General features: G+C 38.7%; 1 protein-coding gene and 2 long non-coding RNA genes across 6 annotated transcripts; 1 reads left to right on the top strand and 2 right to left on the bottom strand.

Annotated features, from left to right (window-relative positions):
• Nucleotides 1-80: 80 nt before the first annotated feature.
• LOC118483094 lies at nt 81-18,344 on the bottom strand. Its single transcript, XR_004869571.1, has 2 exons — nt 18,142-18,344; nt 81-492 (listed from the first exon to the last, which is right to left on the bottom strand). It is a non-coding gene; the product is annotated as an uncharacterized LOC118483094 (long non-coding RNA).
• LOC110885685 lies at nt 2,261-5,131 on the bottom strand. Of its 4 annotated transcripts, XR_002562363.2 has the most exons (6): nt 4,809-5,131; nt 4,315-4,402; nt 4,097-4,227; nt 3,423-3,637; nt 2,655-2,818; nt 2,261-2,571 (listed from the first exon to the last, which is right to left on the bottom strand). It is a non-coding gene; the product is annotated as an uncharacterized LOC110885685 (long non-coding RNA). The 4 variants fall into 4 exon arrangements; XR_002562360.2 differs by having other exon boundaries at nt 2,261-2,818; XR_002562361.2 differs by having other exon boundaries at nt 2,261-2,818; nt 4,129-4,227.
• Nucleotides 16,193-17,519, top strand: LOC110882565 (palmitoyl-monogalactosyldiacylglycerol delta-7 desaturase, chloroplastic). Its single transcript, XM_022130552.2, has 4 exons — nt 16,193-16,779; nt 16,874-17,014; nt 17,107-17,213; nt 17,290-17,519. The coding sequence occupies exons 1-4, from the start codon at nt 16,741-16,743 to the stop codon at nt 17,357-17,359; spliced, it is 357 nt and encodes a 118-aa protein (XP_021986244.1). The 5' UTR covers nt 16,193-16,740; the 3' UTR covers nt 17,360-17,519.

The raw sequence follows: 18,344 nt of genomic DNA, 5'->3' as shown, positions 1-18,344 counted from the left end.
CGTTTGTTACATAAAGCATATTGTTTGTTGCGACCACATCTACTATTCTAGCTACAAAGAATGAACTAAAGTTTGGTTAATGAACTCAAGGCATGATACCAAAAACTTGCTAACCAACAGAATTAAAGCGTTCCCCAACAACAAAACACATTACCATAAACGATAGTTTTCAAAGTCTTACTTTTGACTACTTAGAACCAAAAGACACATTTGCGTACTTATCAGTTTTCTTCATAGCCATCGACTGGACTTCATTCGATAACTAACTGGACTATCTTCATCAACCGGGCTACCCTGAGTTGCACCGCCATCATGGTCAACCAAGGTATTTGTTCGCACACAGGGCTTGGGCTACAGCTGCAGCCATTGGCTTTATTTGGTTGCAAGATTTCAAACAAAGTTTAAACTCGACCAAACAAACTAAATGATTCATATAGATTTAAAATCTGTATATCAATTATTATTATTGAGGTTAAAGGAGAAGATAATGACCTTAAAGAGTGTACAAACAATATTAGATGCAGTACAACATAAATAAGCATATAAAGAGTTTATGCATAGAGTATCACTAACAATGCAACAATATGTTGCAAATTTATAGATTATTATAATTATAATATAATATAATTATAATATAATATAATATAATATAATATAATATAATATAATATAATATAATATAATATAATATAATATAATATAATATAATATAATATAATATAATATAATATAATATAATATAATATAATATAATATAATATAATATAATATAATATAATATAATGAGTTGATTTGATAATTATTTGTTAAATTAATTTAGAAATGCTTCTTAACGAAACAAATGACTTGCATTTTCTAATTTTCAATGTACTTAACCATATATTAAATAATCACACGGCATACAAAATTACACATGTATTTCATGTAATATTAATTCATGTGTCGATTTAGACAATTTACTTATTATTACATTGATGTTTGTATTATTATTATTATTATTATTATTATTATTATTATTATTATTATTATTATTATTATTTTTATTATTATTATTTTTACCTTTTAATAGTTGTAAAAGTTTTCTTGTTAGAAAAAAAAAAGTCAAATAAGTTGAAAGGGTAATTGCAGAAATACATATTTAATTTACCAAAGGATTTGTAACTGGTAGTACCAAGTAGTATAGTAAGGCATTACCCCATTCCTTCAAGTGGTATGAGTTCTAGTCCTATGATGGATATTGAGGATTATAATGGCGGTGCTTAGTTCAAAAATCAGAGAGAGGTCTGATCCGATCTTTGACCTAATCCACAAGGTTTCAACAACGGTGCTTGTAAAACCAACCTGTAAAATTCGTTTTCTAACTATGATATCACCGTAGCCACCAAAACTCACCTCGATTCATGACGGGTTATGGCCGATGATTCGTAGAAACCAAAGTGTATGCTTATAGTCATAAAATTGGTTGTTGGGGGGTAGGGGTGTTCAAAAATATCCGAATCCGAACTATAAGACTGTTTGTTTTTATAAGTTGATACCGGTCTGAAGCGCATCAAACAATGACGGAACATTCACATTCCGCTTCGATCCAGCGGAGGAGAAGAGGGAGGTCGGAGAAGAAGCTGATCACCGGAGGAGGAGTGAGGTCGCCGGAGAAGGAGGTAGTTCGCCGGAGGAGGAGGGAGGCCGGAAAAGAGGTAGGTCGCCGGAGGAGAAGTGGGAGGTCGCCGGAGGAGGAGGTAGGTCGCCGGAGGAGAAAGAAGGAGGTCAGAGAAGGAGGATGAACGGCGGATGGAGGGGCTGATGTTTAAGGGAGGAGAAGAAGGGAAGTGTGAAGATGTTTTAAGAAAGGGGTCCATAGATTATTTTTTTAAGATGAAAAAAGCTGAGTTCAGATCTGTTTAAACAAAAAAAACAAACAGTCTTCAAGGGTAACGTCTGCGCCTGCAGACATCAGCCCCCTTGAATATGTTTGAAGAAAAAATAAACACCCCCTACATTATGGAGAAGGTGAATACTTATAATGTTATAAAAGTTCATGTCGTTTATACATCATTAATCTAAACTCTTTCATGCTATAAATTGATAATCGTATGACTTTTAGTACAAAGAAAATAAAAATGTAGAAGATTTAAAAAGCCAATCATTCTATTGGTTAGTATAGAATATTTTATGAACGTACATGTGGCATATATTTGGATTTGGCATATTCATTTATGCTTGGGGTGGTTTCCCATACCTTGTTTGGATTTTGGTCAAACTCGAAATAACTTCTCGTATTTTTTATAAACTAGAACTTTTACCCACCGCGCGTTGCGGCGGCGTAAATACGCAGTTTATCATACAAAGTATGTAATCCATACACTTGTGCTTCATCAAATTTCAAACAGTAACACGTGTAAACAAATTTTAGAATAGCCAAGATCAAATATGTAATCAAGCATGATTGGTTGCATTGAAAAACATTCGCCTAGGGTTTAATCACAGCAGCCTGCTCCTGATGACGCGTTGCGCCTCAGGTGCGCTTTTTAAAACCAAAGATGCTTTTGCTCTCGATCGAGCCTCCGCCATTTCCTAAAAAGTAAATATCTCGTAAATACTTATCACAATAATCGATAGAGTGATATCTCAAGTTAGTAGGCTTTTGTGACCCATACCAATGAGCATTCCTAACCCAAACAGTCCCTTTCTGGAGATGAGTTTAGCCAAATGACACATTCAACATCTGAGCTTTCAAAATAATAATTATCAAGAGTGGTTAACTGGTTACCTCAATCGCAAGGCGAGACCGAAATAAATGGGTAGAAGCTTCACCTCACACCTATAAAAAATCATGGAAATGTACAACTAAGGTTGATTCTTGCAACTTTGGATGAGATTGTAAAATGAAGGGTTTGACTTCTGTCATCATTTTACTAAATTTCCAACTTCAATATAGATAAAAGAAACATCGTACGAAGTAAGTAGTGATGCAGCATTGTTCTTAGTTTTTGTGTATTAAAGTCTAAACTATCAACTTGCATTGAAGTCTGTTGATGAGGGCCCAAACTGTTATGAACCATCAGTTCCCTAAAGGCTGATTGAAGAGCCATATGCACACCATCGTAACCAAGATTTAAAAACACACAACATCCTAGTCGCTCGCCTTTATACACATGTTTCTAAGGAAATTTGGGCATTCTCCCAAAAGCGTCTGTTGATCAGTTAACTGCCCCACTTGCCAATTTTGTGACATCTAGGTATATGGATGGCGAATTGCCAGTATGTGGATTCTTACAACTCATCAAATAACAACACCAAGAACATTAACAGACTAACAAAATGACCCATGGAAGTATGCCCTATCATAATATTGTCTTAAAAAACATGAAGCTATGAAGCCAGACCAGCCAAGACATATCTATCAAAAAAATGTAAATTCTTACTTGCAAAACCATGAAGCCAGACCAGTCGAAACATCCCATTGTAATCATAATAACACCCTGAGGGAATGATGTGAATCTACCCCATTACGATCATAATAACACCCTTTTTGTTAAGTGTGGCTCCTGCAACAGCAGTAATTGTTCTAACTACTTTTGGCTTGGCTCCAACTACTTTGGCTTGGCTGTGAATACTCTTTAGGTTCACCACCTCAAGCCTGAGTCAACCAAAATTCACCAACTTATTCAAAAAAATTCTTCACAAACATCAAACAATTGATCTCAATTCTAACTCTTCTTAGAGTCAATTTGAACTTGTGTTTTAATCGTCATAATGGGTCAAAACGGTTCTACTCGAGTTGGCCCACAGACATGTTCTTTGATTTTCTGTACACAGATAACGTGCTACTTATGTTCATAAAAACAGCAATATTATATTAAAAATCTTAAGTTTTGAGGAAAATAAACTACTTAGGAAGTTGTATGCATTACTAACAATTGTCCCCCTTTTAGTTTTAGCGATTATTAATTTTGACCTCTTTTAGATAATAGTAACCCAAATCGACCTGATTATATGTAACTGGGTCAAAAGAGGCCAATTCTTTGAAGGGATGGTGACAGCAGTATACATATATTTATATTGATTATTGAAAAAGTATAAGTGTATAATGGTCAACCATTCTATCTTCCAAACAACTTCATATCAGACCTGGGTTGCTACCAATCACCTCCTGAGCATCCACCAACACTGCTATGGTAGTTCAGATCAGTTCCTGACACTGACAACCACCGTGAATAGTCACGGTTCCTTAATGATAACCATTACAAAAGTCTAGTATCATACATCATGTTGAAGTCCTATAATCGAAAAACAAATCAAAAGAAACAATCTTACATTAACATGATGTATAGCCACAGTTCCTTATCAATAACCATTGACTGGATCAAAGTGAGTGTTGTCACTCAAGTCTGCTACTGCTTCGCTGCAGCCCATTGTAAAAAAAACAGTACAGATTAAGTAAAGAAAACCAATTCAGTCCTTTATACCTCACCAATCAATCCTCAAAAAACAACAATGAAATAGGTAACTGGATTATATTTTTATATTACTTCACTTATACCAAATTCATGAAAGCAAGGTTATCTATTATATCACACCAACTCAAGAACCCTAATCATCAGCTTCTTACTTTCATCATGAAACTAAAAGTATTAAAAAAAATCAAAAATACTAAGAACCCTAACTCTTCAAAAACAATATAAAATCAACCCTCCACAAAATCAAACCCAAAGAATGTGTGAAGATCATCTTATGTATGTAAACCACAACATCCACCCAAAAACAAACCTTAGCCTCTGCAAGCAATATAAGAATAACAAATCCCATACCTAGGTGAATGGCTAGAGGTGCTCAGGTGAACGGTTGGGAACTTTGGTGGTGGTGTTCGCAGTTCATAGGCGGCAGGTATTCGTGCGGTGGTTCAATTCGCCCGGTGAATGGAATTTTGGGGGAGAAGTGAAGGCTTTGTTGGAGAATGACAGACGGGAGGGAATCATTGTTGAGAAAGACACAGATGGTGGGGATGAAGAAGAAATGTCTGAGAAACCAGCTATTCTCTCCATATAGCTTTCCATATCCTCTCCACTTTCTAGGTAAGAAGGAACAAAGAAGAGTTAAAAGACCGACCCTTTCTCTCTCTTTACATGCGTAACCCACCGCCACCCACCGCCAACTGAAGCCAATAAGCAGGCACATAAGACAACACAAAACACTCTTAATGCAAAGAGTACAATCAGTGATGTAGCGCGTGAAACGGAAAAATGAAGATTACACGTTGATTCTGCGAATACCCGTGTAGTTCTTTCCCAACCCCCAAATTGTAACCCCAAAGGCCACGGAATTTGAAGTGAAAAAACTGTTTTCTCAAAATTCAATTCTGATTGATCAAATGACTAGGGCAATACATAAATAGAGACAGAAATTCGAAACGGGCCTAAAAAAGAAAACGGGCCAAACACAAGCCCAAAAACAAAATGCCCAAAATACTTGAAAAAACATAAAAATGGAAAAAACTAATAGAAATAAGCGTTTTTTCGGCCCGGACGATGACCCAAACCACCGTAGGCCATTTGCAGCAAGATAGAGCTCGTTCTCCCGTTCGTTTTGACTGGTCACACGCCCAAAACGGAGCCCCGTAGCCCAAGTTAGAGCCATTTCAGTGAAGCCCCTTTTGTGACGCGATCTTGGGCCTCCAAATACAGGATGGCCCGCTCTTCCACGCTTGGGCCCGCATCATTCCCTCCTGGGTAGACAAAATTCGACCTCGAATCCGCAGCAACCTCATCATCAGACGAATCCCCATGAAAAGGCAGCAAATGTTTGACATTGAAAACATCAGAACAACGAATATGGCTTGGTAACTTCAGACGATAGGCATTAGAATTTATCTTCTGCACAATCTCTACTGGCCCAATCTTCTTGGCTGACAACTTATTATACTCCCCCACTGAGAAGCGATCCTTAGTCAAAATGGCCCAAACAAAATCACCCTCTTCAAAATCAACTTGCCTACGCTTTTGATCTGCAGCTTGCTTGTACTTTGAATTAGCGTTGGCCAAGTTATCCTGCACAGCTTTATGAACATCATGTAACCCAACCACAAAATCTTGCACCTTCTTGGGAACAGAACCTGGTGAAGGAAGTGACATCAAATCAAGAGGACCCCGAGGCTTAGCAGAATAGACCACCTCAAACGGACTAAACCCAGTACTTCTATTAACAACATGATTATGAGCAAACTCAGCTTGACAAAGCTTTTGATCCCACGACTTCACATGATCACCCACAAGACACCGCAAAAGATTACCAAGTGATCGATTAACAACCTCTGTCTGCCCATCAGTTTGTGGGTGGTAAGCACTGCTAAAATTGAGCTGAGTGTTCACCATTTTCCATAAACTGCGCCAAAAGTGACTCAAGAAACGAGTATCCCGATCAGAAACTATAGAAGATGGCAAACCATGCAAACGATAGATATCTCGAAAGAACAACTGCGCCACATTAACTGCATCTGTTGTCTTCTTGCAAGGAATAAAGTGCACCATTTTAGAAAACCGGTCCACCACGAAGAAGATCGAATCATTACCACGCTGAGTACGGGGTAACCCCAACACAAAATCCATGCTAATATCTACCCAAGGTTGCTGAGGAATGGGTAGAGGCATATAAAGCCCTGCATTGGTAGCTGTGCCTTTTGAAACTTGACAGGTCCTGCAACGTCTAACAAACCGGTCAACATCCCTCCGCATAGTAGGCCAAAAATAAGAAGACTGCACCAGTCGTAAAGTACGGTCTCTCCCCACGTGCCCTTCTCCATGCAGTTCTTTAATTATTTGAAGTCGGAGGCTGGAATTGGGAATACACAATTGATTTTCCTTAAAAAGAAAGCCATCATGCACAAGAAAATCTGCCCTCTTCCCAAACTGCACATCCTGCAAAATGACAGAAAAATATGGATCTGCTGTAAGCTGTTCCATGAGATTGTCTAGCCCGGGTACAACAACTCTCATAGAAACAAGCAGGCTACTCCTCCTGCTCAAGGCATCTGCCACACGATTCGAAATTCCAGACTTATGCTTCACAAAAAAGGTAAACTTTTCCAAGAAAGCCATCCACCGGGCATGCTTATGTGACACTTTATCTTGACTGCGGATATGCCTCAGCGAATCATGGTCTGTAAATAAAACAAACTCCTTGTGAAACAAATAGTGACGCCAATGTTTCACAGCCTGGACCACTGCATAAAATTCAAGATCATAAGTGCTATAACGTAACTTTGGCCCAGTCAACTTCTCACTGAAAAAAGAAACTGGACGCCCCCCTTGACTCAGGACTGCCCCAATACCACCCTGCGAGGCATCTGTGTGCAACTCAAAAACCCGAGAAAAATCTGGCAAAATAAGAATTGGTGCTGATGTAAGCTTTTCCTTGATTAACTGAAAAGTTGATTCTGCCTCCTCAGTCCATATAAAGGTCTTTCCCTTCATGCAGTCAGTCACTGGTGCCATAAGGGAACTGAAATTTCGAATGAATCGTCTATAAAATGAAGCAAGACCATGGAAGCTACGTACTTCAGTTATTGTAGTGGGGGTTGGCCACTGCTTAACAGCCGCTACCTTGGATTCATCCACCTGTATTCCGTCACCAGAAACAACATACCCCAAAAACAGGACCTTAGGGACCATAAAGACACACTTCTTTTTGGCTGCATACAAGTTATCCCTTCGGAGCAAGGTCAAAACCTGCCGTACATGCTTCACATGCTCATCAAAATTAGGGCTATAAATAAGAACATCATCAAAATAAACCACCACCAACTTGCCAATAAAGGGCCTAAACAACTGGTTCATGACCCGCATAAACGTACTAGGGGCATTGGACAAGCCAAAAGGCATCACTAACCATTCATACAACCCCTCACGAGTCTTGAAGGCGGTTTTCCACTCATCCCCAGGCCTGAGTCGGATCTGGTAATACCCACTCTTCAAATCTAGTTTCGTGAAAATAGCGGCAACGCTAATTTGATCAAGTAAATCATCAAGTCGGGGAATCGGAAATCGGTACCTTACAGTGATCTTGTTGACTGCACGACTGTCAACACACATCCGCCATGTCCCATCCTTCTTTGGAGTCAACAGAGCAGGAACAGCACAAGGACTCATGCTTTCCCGAACATACCCTTTAGAAATTAAATCTTCAACCTGCCGACGTAATTCCTCATGCTCCTTTGGACTCATTCTGTAATGGGGCTTATTGGGTAGCTGGGACCCGGTTCCAAATCAATGTGATGTTGGATGTCTCGTAGGGGTGGCAACCCGGCAGGTAAATCATCTGGAAAATGTCAACAAACTCCTCGAATAACGGAACCATACATTCAGGAATGTCGACTTCCTCGGCCACAGGCTTCCCAATCAAAATAAAAACGTTGTCTGCTTCCTCCAACTCATCTTGAAACTGACTAATGGTCAATAGAGTACCCGACTGTTTCATGGTTAACTGCTTAGGCTTGCTAGGAACAAGAGTGATCTTCACACCACCAAACAGAAAACTATACGTATTGGACCGCCCGTTATGTTCTATATTACGCTCGTACTCCCAAGGCCTGCCCAACAATAAGTGACACGCGTCCATAGGGACCACATCACACACGACATCATCCTTGTACGTGGACCCAATGGAAATTGAAACAAGTGCCCTTTTAGATACCGTCACTTCACCTCCCTTTTTCAGCCATTGATGCTTGTACGGTTTCGGGTGACTCTCTGTCTTCAAGGCCAACTTTTGAACTGCCTCTTCAGAAATCAGATTGTCACAACTCCCCGAATCAATGACAAACGTGCAAACCTTCCCCAAAATGGTACATGTTGAGTGGAAGATGTTGTGTTTCAGCCAGTCATCCCCATCTGCCTTTGGTGTATAGCAAGAACGCCTAACCACCAAGTTCACCCCAACATCACCGGTCACAACCTCCTCTTCATATTCAGTTTCTTCATCGTACACTGGGTTATTCTCATACTCTTCATACTGATCATCCCCAGACTCAGCAAATAAGTGTCTTTTACCAGCCTTTTTGCACTCAGCTTGACGATGGCCTGTTTCACCACAACTGAAACATCTCGGACCACTACTGCTAGCCCCCTTAGAAGTAGGCCCGGTATTACTACCCCCCGGCTTCCCTTGACTAGGCCCGCCACGTGGTGTCCCACTGCCTGACCCAACGTTTCCCCCAGCAGGGGTAAATGAACCGCCCACCCGACGGTTTTGCTTCTCAAAGGCCAACGCCCGTTGGTGTGCCTCAGGAATGGTTAACGGATCAAAACGATTCACGGCCTCCATGATTTGAACCCTTAGACCCCCAATATACCGGGAAATATGTTGCTCCTCCGGTTCTTGAATATCATTCCTCGCAATCAACTGGTAAAACTCTGTGGTATAATCATCAACCGTTTAGCCCCCTGTTTCAAATTCTGCAGACGCTGGTACATCAACCTTTGAAAATTATGAGGCAAAAAATTGGACCGCAAGCACTTTTTCATCTTGGCCCACGTCACGATCCTTGACTTCCCGAGTCTATTCCGTGTTAATTTCAATTGTTGCCACCACGCAGAGGCCATACCATGTAACCTGGTAGCGATCAAGGCCACCCGCTTGTTTTCAGGCACCTCCTTGTACTCGAACACCTCCTCTACGGTAGCCAACCAATCGATGAACCCCTCCGGATTCAAACTAAACCCATCAAATTCCGGAATATCAACTCTTATCCCAGAATCCCAACGCCTGTTACCCCCTCCACGTTCACCCCTTGGTTGCCCCTCCCGTTCGTCTTCGGAAGTCGAATCATCACCAAATGGGTTACTAAGTTCAGAACCATACCCGTCATTGGGTCTCTGCCTCCTACGATTGATCAAGTCGGCCATTCGGTCAGTCAACTAATCGACCACTTGATCCAACCGCTCATCCACTCTCGCCATAAGTCGCTGCTCCAACTCTCGTTCATACACTTCATCGAGAGGCCTGTTGTTGTTTCTCCTCGGAGGCATTTTGAGCCAGGAATTCGCTCTGATACCAACTTATGTAGCGCGGGAAACGGAAAAATGAAGATTACACGTTGATTCTGCGAATACCCGTGTAATTCTTCCCCAACCCCCAAATTGTAACCCCAAAGGCCACGGAATTTGAAGTGAAAAAAGTGTTTTCTCAAAATTCAATTCTGATTGATCAAATGACTAGGGCAATACATAAATAGAGACAGAAATTCGAAACGGGCCTAAAAAAGACAACGGGCCAAACACAAGCCCAAAAACAAAATGCCCAAAATACTTGAAAAAACATAAAAATGGAAAAAACTAATAGAAATAAGCGTTTTTTCGGCCCGGACGATGACCCAAACCGCCGTAGGCTGTTTGCAACAAGATAGAGCTCGTTCTCCCGTTCGTTTTGACTGGTCACACGCCCAAAACGGACCCCCGTAGCCCAAGTTAGAGCCATTTCAGTGAAGCCCCTTTTGTGACGCGATCATGGGCCTCCAAATACAGGATGGCCCGCTCTTCCACGCTTGGGCCCGCATCAATCAGCAACTGCACAAAGCAGTTGCTAATTTATAATATATAATATTTTATGAAATCCGGATATCCTAACATTACCCATACTCATACCCATGCATGCAAGGTGTTAGGACCACATGGGTTTACCACATGACTTTTCTAGTAAATTCAGCATGCCATATTTGGGGAAATCGAGCTTGGAACACCGATGATTTATCTTGAAATAATTGGTATTTATATTTCAATATGTTGTAGATAAAAACCTCTTCAAAATGCTGGTTTATTTAATGGAAACATGCTGAATTTAGGTAGGTGACAATAGTTACCTTTGGAAAAGGGTGGCATAATAATCTTCATGCTTTTGAGTATTCACCTCGTCACGATTTGGAATGGTGGCAAATTGTTCAAACTTGGTATTTAATTTGCTTTCTTAAATCAGTGAGTTTAGCCACCAGTGTGAAGTTGCCGACTCAAGCTCAGAAGCTTAAGAAATCGATTGCTTGTGATAGCAAATTAAAATGATGTTTCAACAGTTCACAAGCGATATGCATCAGTTCGTCTTCGGTTAAGATTTTTAATGTTGCATATATGTAGTATTTACTTATAAATGAGTTGATTTGATAATTATTTGTTAAATTAATTTAGAAATGCTTCTTAACGAAACAAATGACTTGCATTTTCTAATATTCAATGTAGTTAACCACATAGTTATTAAAGGCATTAGGCGCACTCAAGGCGCATAGGCCTCGCCTGGGGCCTAGGCGCAAAGCGCAAAAAAAACGAGGGCCTGAGAAAAATAAAGCGCATAATGAAAAATTTTGAAAAATATATTATGTATTAGAAAAAGAATACTATTCTTCAAATAAAATAAACAAAGTCTATTATGTAAGACTTTATATCATCTAATTAGTACCAAAATATTAGTGTAAAAAAAAGTAGTTTTCCTTGATTAAAAATAGAAATTTGGTTAGAATCTTGTCGGAATTTAGCCGGAATCTAGGAATCTTGCCGGAATGTGCGCCTGAACCATCACCTAGAGAGTTAAAGCGCAATTTACTCGACTTAAAGCGCAACTGCCTCGCCTCGCCTGAAAAATGGACCTAGACGCAAGAGGCGATGGCTTTTAATAACTATGGTTAACCATATATTAAATAATCACAACACATACAAAATTACACATGACACATGTATTTCATGTAATATTAAATCATGTGTCGATTTAGACAATTTACAAATTATTCTCCTATATATTAATTACAAATTATTCTCCTATATATTAATTATTATTATTATTAATTATTATTATTAATTAATCTATATATGATAAAAGTAAAAGGGAATGAACAGTACATAATTCGTGATTTTTTTATATTAAACAGTGATTACATAATTCGTGATTTTTTTTATATTAAACAATACTTTATATTCATTTATTAGACTATGGGATATGGGGCGTGGGTTTCGGTGTAGCCTCTTGGGCGGGAGTTTCAGTCCGGGCGTTGGGCATGCCTAGCGGTCCTCCATGGCCGGCTCTCATTGACTGGGTTGGCTAGGCCATAGCGGCTAGGTTTAAATTTTAAAAAATGACCGTTTGGCCAAGCCAAACGGTTCACCCAAGTCACTACAAAACCCCCCAACCCCACCGCCTGTCCACATCGCTAACCCAAACCTTCACTCCACCTATCCGAACCCGCTACCCACACTTGATACCGGCACAACGCGATGAAGGGCCGCAACCCGATGAAACCCGTTACTGGCCGGAAGCTTTCGCTAGCTACCGGCACAACGTGGGGAACGCCCTCGCACAATTTAAACGCGTGCCAATACAAATGGCGCGAGCTACGACCGAAGCTCGACCATTTTAAAGCGTACTACGATAGCGTCCCGGGCGGTGATATAAGTCACGAAGACCGGGTGGTGGTGGCCAACATCCAGTTCCGAGGCAAGGAGCGGAAGCTGTTTGACAAGCTTGCCCTGTTCGAAATCTACCTAACACTTTAGGCTTTTTTTTTATTTTATAATCTTTTTTTTTTTGTAGAATTTTGTAATTTTTAGGAACTTTTAATAATAATTTTAGGCTTTTTTTTAATTTTGTGTGTATTTTTTAATTTTAGGTTTTTTTTTAAATTTTTATAAAACTGGCCAACCCATGCGGGCTAGCCATGCCTCGCCATACCCATACCAACCCAACACGTCACTTACCAGCGTGGGGTTCGAAGTCCACGTGTCAACCCATGCCCCAACCCCCGCCCCACCATACCCCACGGCCGAAAACACCAATGCCTTTCGCGCAACGCGCGTCATTTAAAAGTACTAGTTAATTAATTAATTAATTAATTATTAATTAATTAATTATTAATTAATTAATTATTAATTAATTAATTAATATATGATAATAAACCGTGGGAATGAACAGTAATTACCTGCTGATTCATCACTTCATCTATTTTAATTTTGACAGGTGTATCGTCTGGCCCTTACCCCTTTATAACCATCTCAAAAGAGAAAACAGGGGAAAAAGAAGGTGTGGCGGTGACCAGAGGGTCACCACCGTTTCTCCACCGCCGTGACGACACCGTGTCTCCACAACCGTGACTACCACCGCAGTCACTTTGCCCAACAAGAGAGAGAGAGAGCTTGAAGAGAGAAAGGGAAATTGGCAGAGAGAAGAGAGACGGGCGGTGGCCGGAAGGTCACCTGTCACCACCGTTAAACCACCACCACGGTAATGGCGTCGTTGTGGTGTCTCTCTTTTTTGGGGTTTTTACCTCAGGAGAGAGAGAAAGGAAAAAAGGGAGAGATGAGGGTGAGGGGCGGTAACCGGAGGGTCACCACCGTCTCGCCACCACCTCGATAACCATCATGTTTTCTGTTTTGTTGGGGGTTCTTAACCTCCGTACGACCATCGCTCTTTCTCTCTCTATAAATCTCTGTTATCTCTCCCGACGATTGGGACATGAACAATGTTTTTGTTCTTGGTGACCTATTTGGGTGATCATTGCATCTTGAGACCTCTTTAGTTGCGAGGATTTTCAAACCCAACAATGATGTTGGCTTGCCATAGCGGCACTAAGCGGGTTCAACGACGATGATGGTCTTTTCAGATCCGAGTCGATTTATATAGTTCGATGTGTTTTTTAAATCAATTTGTTTGTAGTTTTTGCTTCTGCAATTTTGAATGATACGGTTGTTAGTTGTTGCACTTGAAGCGGATATTTGGTCAATTTGTGGTTAGCTTCTTTACTGCCTTTTGCTTCTTTGAAGTTCCAATGGTGTATTGGCTTTTGTGAAGGTTTCATGAAAATGCAGTTTTTTTTATCTTAGTGATTGTGGTATTGACAGTAGTTATGAAATGTCATGTTTTTTTATGTTGGTGCTAAAAAAAATAGACTGTGTATGTTGATTTATTGTGGATTTGAAGTGTTTTCCGGCGATGATGTTAGCTTGCTACTTGGCGTGGTAATTCCGATTGCAGCCGTAGCGGCACTGAGCCGTATTTTGTTGTTACCGGCGATGATGATGTATCACTCTAAGCCTATTTCACTTTGTGACAACAATGATAATAACTTTTAATATGTGCTGAATGGGTGCTTAGTTTTCCTTTTTTTCCGCTTAATGTACATCTTTTTGGATTGAGTTTGACGGTTCAAAGCATGATATCACGTTCGTGGTGGTTGTTGCCTTTTTATTAAAGGCCGATTAAACCCGCTGTGAAGCACGGTTGGAAAAAATCCGAGAAGAGGATATTTGATGAAAAAGTAGCTTTTTATCTTAGTGATTGTGGTATTGAGTATTGACAGTAGTTATGACATGCCATGCTTTTTTATGTTGGTGGTGAAAATCATAGACTCTGTATGTCGATTTATTGTGGATTTAAAGTGTTTTCCGGCGATGATGTTAGCTTGCTACTTGGCATGGTAACTCCGGTTGCAGCCGTAGCGGCACTGAGCCGTATTTTGTTGTTACCGGCGATGATGATGTATCATTCTGAGCCTATTTCACTTTGTGATAACAATGATAATAACTTTTAATATGAGCCGAATGGGTTTGTAGTTTTCCTTTTTTCGCTTAATGCACCGTTATTATATAACACAATTTAGCGCGCCGCAACGCGCGCAGGTTGTACAACCTAGTTATTATTAATAGTTGAACGAAATGAACAGTGAATTGTAATTCTCCTATATATTAATAGTTGAACGAAATGAACAGTTGAACGAAATGAACAGTGAATTGTAATTGTAATATAATAAAATATTAAATACAGTTTTTTATGGTTTTATTATTTTCACATTAAAATAATTATTATCTTTTTTACTTTTAAAGTTTGATAAGTTTGGTGTTAACCAGTATTTGTATCGAAAATATCGGTAAGTTATAGATACATGAAGTTAAAAAACAGCACCAGCTTGGTACATAAAACGCCAAAAGTCGGTACCAGATTGAGTTTGATAATCTTTTAGTTCGATTAATTTGGTACTACTACACAGTACCATTTGCTAATCCCTAATCACGGGTACCGTACGAACAACAATGGTATCGTACAACTTTTTTTTAGTTTCAGGGGTAGGGATGAGCTCGGTACCAACTGATACCGAATCGGTATTGGTACCGAAAATACCGGTTACGATAATTGGTTTTTGGTTAATTTGGTCTTCGGTTAATTGGTTTTCAGTTAATTCAGTTTTTGTTTGATTTCGGTTCGGTTTCCTCTATTTTCGGTTCCATTTTGGTTAACTATATTTTTTGCACATCCCTAAACACTGAATCACGTAATATATCATTTTTTTAATTAAAACAATTATAGCAATGCTATACTTAAATTAAAGAGAATAAGATGTTCTATGGTGTAATTTTTTTAAAAAGAAAATATTAACGCACGTAAAAGTTAAGGTTATTTAAAAAACGTGGGGTAGTTATTTTTGATGGGGAATAAAATGTAACCACTAATTAATTAAACATAATTTGGTTAAAGATGAAGTAATTAAAGTGTAATTACGATGAAAGATTAAAATGTAATTAGTGATTGAAAGACTAATTTAACCTTATTTTAGGATTGTAACTTATACACTAAACTAAAAAAAAAACTTCTTATCTTTTAAATATCTTAAAATACGCTTCACTCATCTATTCTAATATAGTATGGATAAATAAGGGAAAATAAATAAGACTAAAACTGAAAACAGAAAAAAAAATCGGCATCATTAATATTACAAGAAGGATTAACATTTACTATTTACCGATTGAGAAAAGTAATTGAAACGATTAACATGATTTACTATTTACCGATTGAGAAAAGTAATTGGATAAATAGAATTTATGGCTTTAGTTAAAAGTTGTTGATTTTCTACCGATGTCGTACCTCTAAATATAGAAAAAAATAACATATTTTATAAACACGAATCATATTTAAAGTGAACAAATATATAGCATCACAACTCCCAATGGAACATCATTTCGTTTACCATAAGAGGCAAGTGACAAATGCCATTGCTAATTACTTCCTCCTTAACTTCGCTCACCGACCGAAATGTACACATATTTAATTGTCCATACTTCATGCTTGAACTCCTATATAAATAGTAGCACTTCGCACATACAAGCATGTGAGTAATATATTATCTGGTTAAAAAGATCCAAATTTAATTCGGGTTTAAATGCTGTTAAATGCTGCAAACGAATCAGAGCATGAGAGAATTATTTTCTCTGATGTGATGATAACAAGAAAAAGAAACCTCTTCTGGGGACGAAAATGGAGGACCCTCGACGTTAGAATGGCCTCTGGGATTTTCTCTCTACATGTTTTGGCACTTTTTGCTCCATCTACGTTCAGTTGGGATGCTTTTCGGTATGCAATATTGTTTTATTTTTTAACTGGAATGTTGGGTGTTACCATGTGTTACCATAGGGTTTTAGCGCACCATAGTCTCAAGCTACCCAAATGGCTCGAATACACGTGTGCTTATTTAGGAGTTCAATCTATCCAGGCCTGATTTAATCCACTTTTTATTCGATTTTCTAAGGTTAATGTTTCTGGGCCCTTCATTTGGATATATGTTATTGTACATTGGCTTGTAATTCTAACAAAAGACTCGATGGCTTTTTTTTACACATGTAGAGGGATCCAATATATTGGGTGAGTATTCATAGGTATCATCATCAATATGTTGATTCGGAGAAAGATCCACATACCCCCACTTACGGATTTTGGTTTAGTCATATGGGTTGGTTATTTGACAGCGGCTATATCATGGAGAAGGTAAATACTTATAATGTTATACAACTTCATGTCGTTTATATATAACTAATCTAAATTCTTTCACGCTATAAATTTATAACCGTATGACTTTCAGTACAACAAGCGTAAGAATGTAGAAGATTTAAAAAGCCAAGCGTTCTATAGATTCATCAAAAGGACGTACATGTGGCATATATTTGGATTTGGCATATTCATTTATGCTTGGGGTGGTTTCCCATACCTTGTTTGGATTTTGGTAAAACTTGAAATAACTTCTCATATTTTTATAAATATTTTATGAAATCCGGATATCCTATCATTACCCATTTTTCATACCCATGCATGCAGGGTGTGAGGACCACATTGGTTTACCACATGACTTTTCTAGTAAATTCAGCATGCCATATTTGGGGAAATCGAGCTTGGAACACCAATGATTTGTCTAGAAATAATTGGTATTTATTTCAAATATGTTATAGACAAAAACTCTTCAAAATGTTGGTTTATTTAATGGAAACATGCTGAATTTAGGTGGGTGGCAATGGTTACCTTTGGAGAAGGGTGGCATAATAATCATCATGCTTTTGAATACTCAGCTTGACATGGTTTGAAATGGTGGCAAATTGATCTAACTTGGTATTTAATTTGCTTTCTTAAATCAGTGAGATTAGCCACCAGTGTGAAGTTGCCGACTCAAGCTCAGAAGCTTAAGAAATCGATTGCTTGTGATAGCAAATTAAAATGATCTTTCAACACTTCACAAGCGATATGCATCAATTCGTCTTCGGTTAAGATTTTTAATGTCGCATATATGTAGTATTTATTTATAAACTAGAATTAGTACATGTCGCAATGCGGCGGGTGTTAATTTCATATATCCATAAAGTCGTACGTTTGTTACATAAAGCATATTGTTTGTTGCGACCACATCTACTATTCTAGCTACAAAGAATGAACTAAAGTTTGGTTAATGAACTCAAGGCATGATACCAAAAACTTGCTAACCAACAGAATTAAAGCGTTCCCCAACAACAAAACACGTTACCATAAACGATAGTTTTCAAAGTCTTACTTTTGAGTACTTAGAACCAAAAGACACATTTGCGTACTTATCAGTTTTCTTCATCACCATCGACTGGACTTCATTCGATAACTAACTGGACTATCTTCATCAACCGGGCTACCCTGAGTTGCACTGCCATCATGGTCAACCAAGGTATTTGTTCGCACACAGGGCTTGGGCTACAGCTGCAGCCATTGGCTTTATTTGGTTGCAAGATTTCAAACAAAGTTTAAACTCAACCAAACAAACTAAATGATTCATATAGATTTAAAATCTGTATATCAATTATTATTATTGAGGTTAAAGGAGAAGATAATGACCTTAAAGAAGCTTGCGATAAAGCGAATCGGGGTCTGGCTTTCAATAGACTATAACGTTTTTTTGTTTCACCCATACTTGTGACTCCTATACCTTGTGGACACGCAATATCATTGAACAATGCGAGCATGTAATATCCTTCGAAAAGACAAAAGTGTAAGTCACAAATCATGTCAATTAATGTTTTTTTAAATCGACAAAACCA

The sequence above is a fragment of the Helianthus annuus genome, chromosome 10, assembly GCF_002127325.2.
Source record: "Helianthus annuus cultivar XRQ/B chromosome 10, HanXRQr2.0-SUNRISE, whole genome shotgun sequence".
Lineage (NCBI taxonomy): Eukaryota > Viridiplantae > Streptophyta > Magnoliopsida > Asterales > Asteraceae > Helianthus > Helianthus annuus.
This window is presented reverse-complemented; position numbering and strand designations above follow the sequence as displayed.

Bases quoted from the DNA above. Each gene is read 5' to 3' on its own strand.
- LOC110882565 (XM_022130552.2), top strand. From the start codon at position 16,741: ATGGGTTGGTTATTTGACAGCGGCTATATCATGGAGAAG. The intron at 16,780-16,873 runs GTAAATACTTAT...TATGACTTTCAG, and splicing joins GCGGCTATATCATGGAGAAG to TACAACAAGCGTAAGAATGT. The intron at 17,214-17,289 runs GTATTTATTTCA...TGCTGAATTTAG, and splicing joins GATTTGTCTAGAAATAATTG to GTGGGTGGCAATGGTTACCT.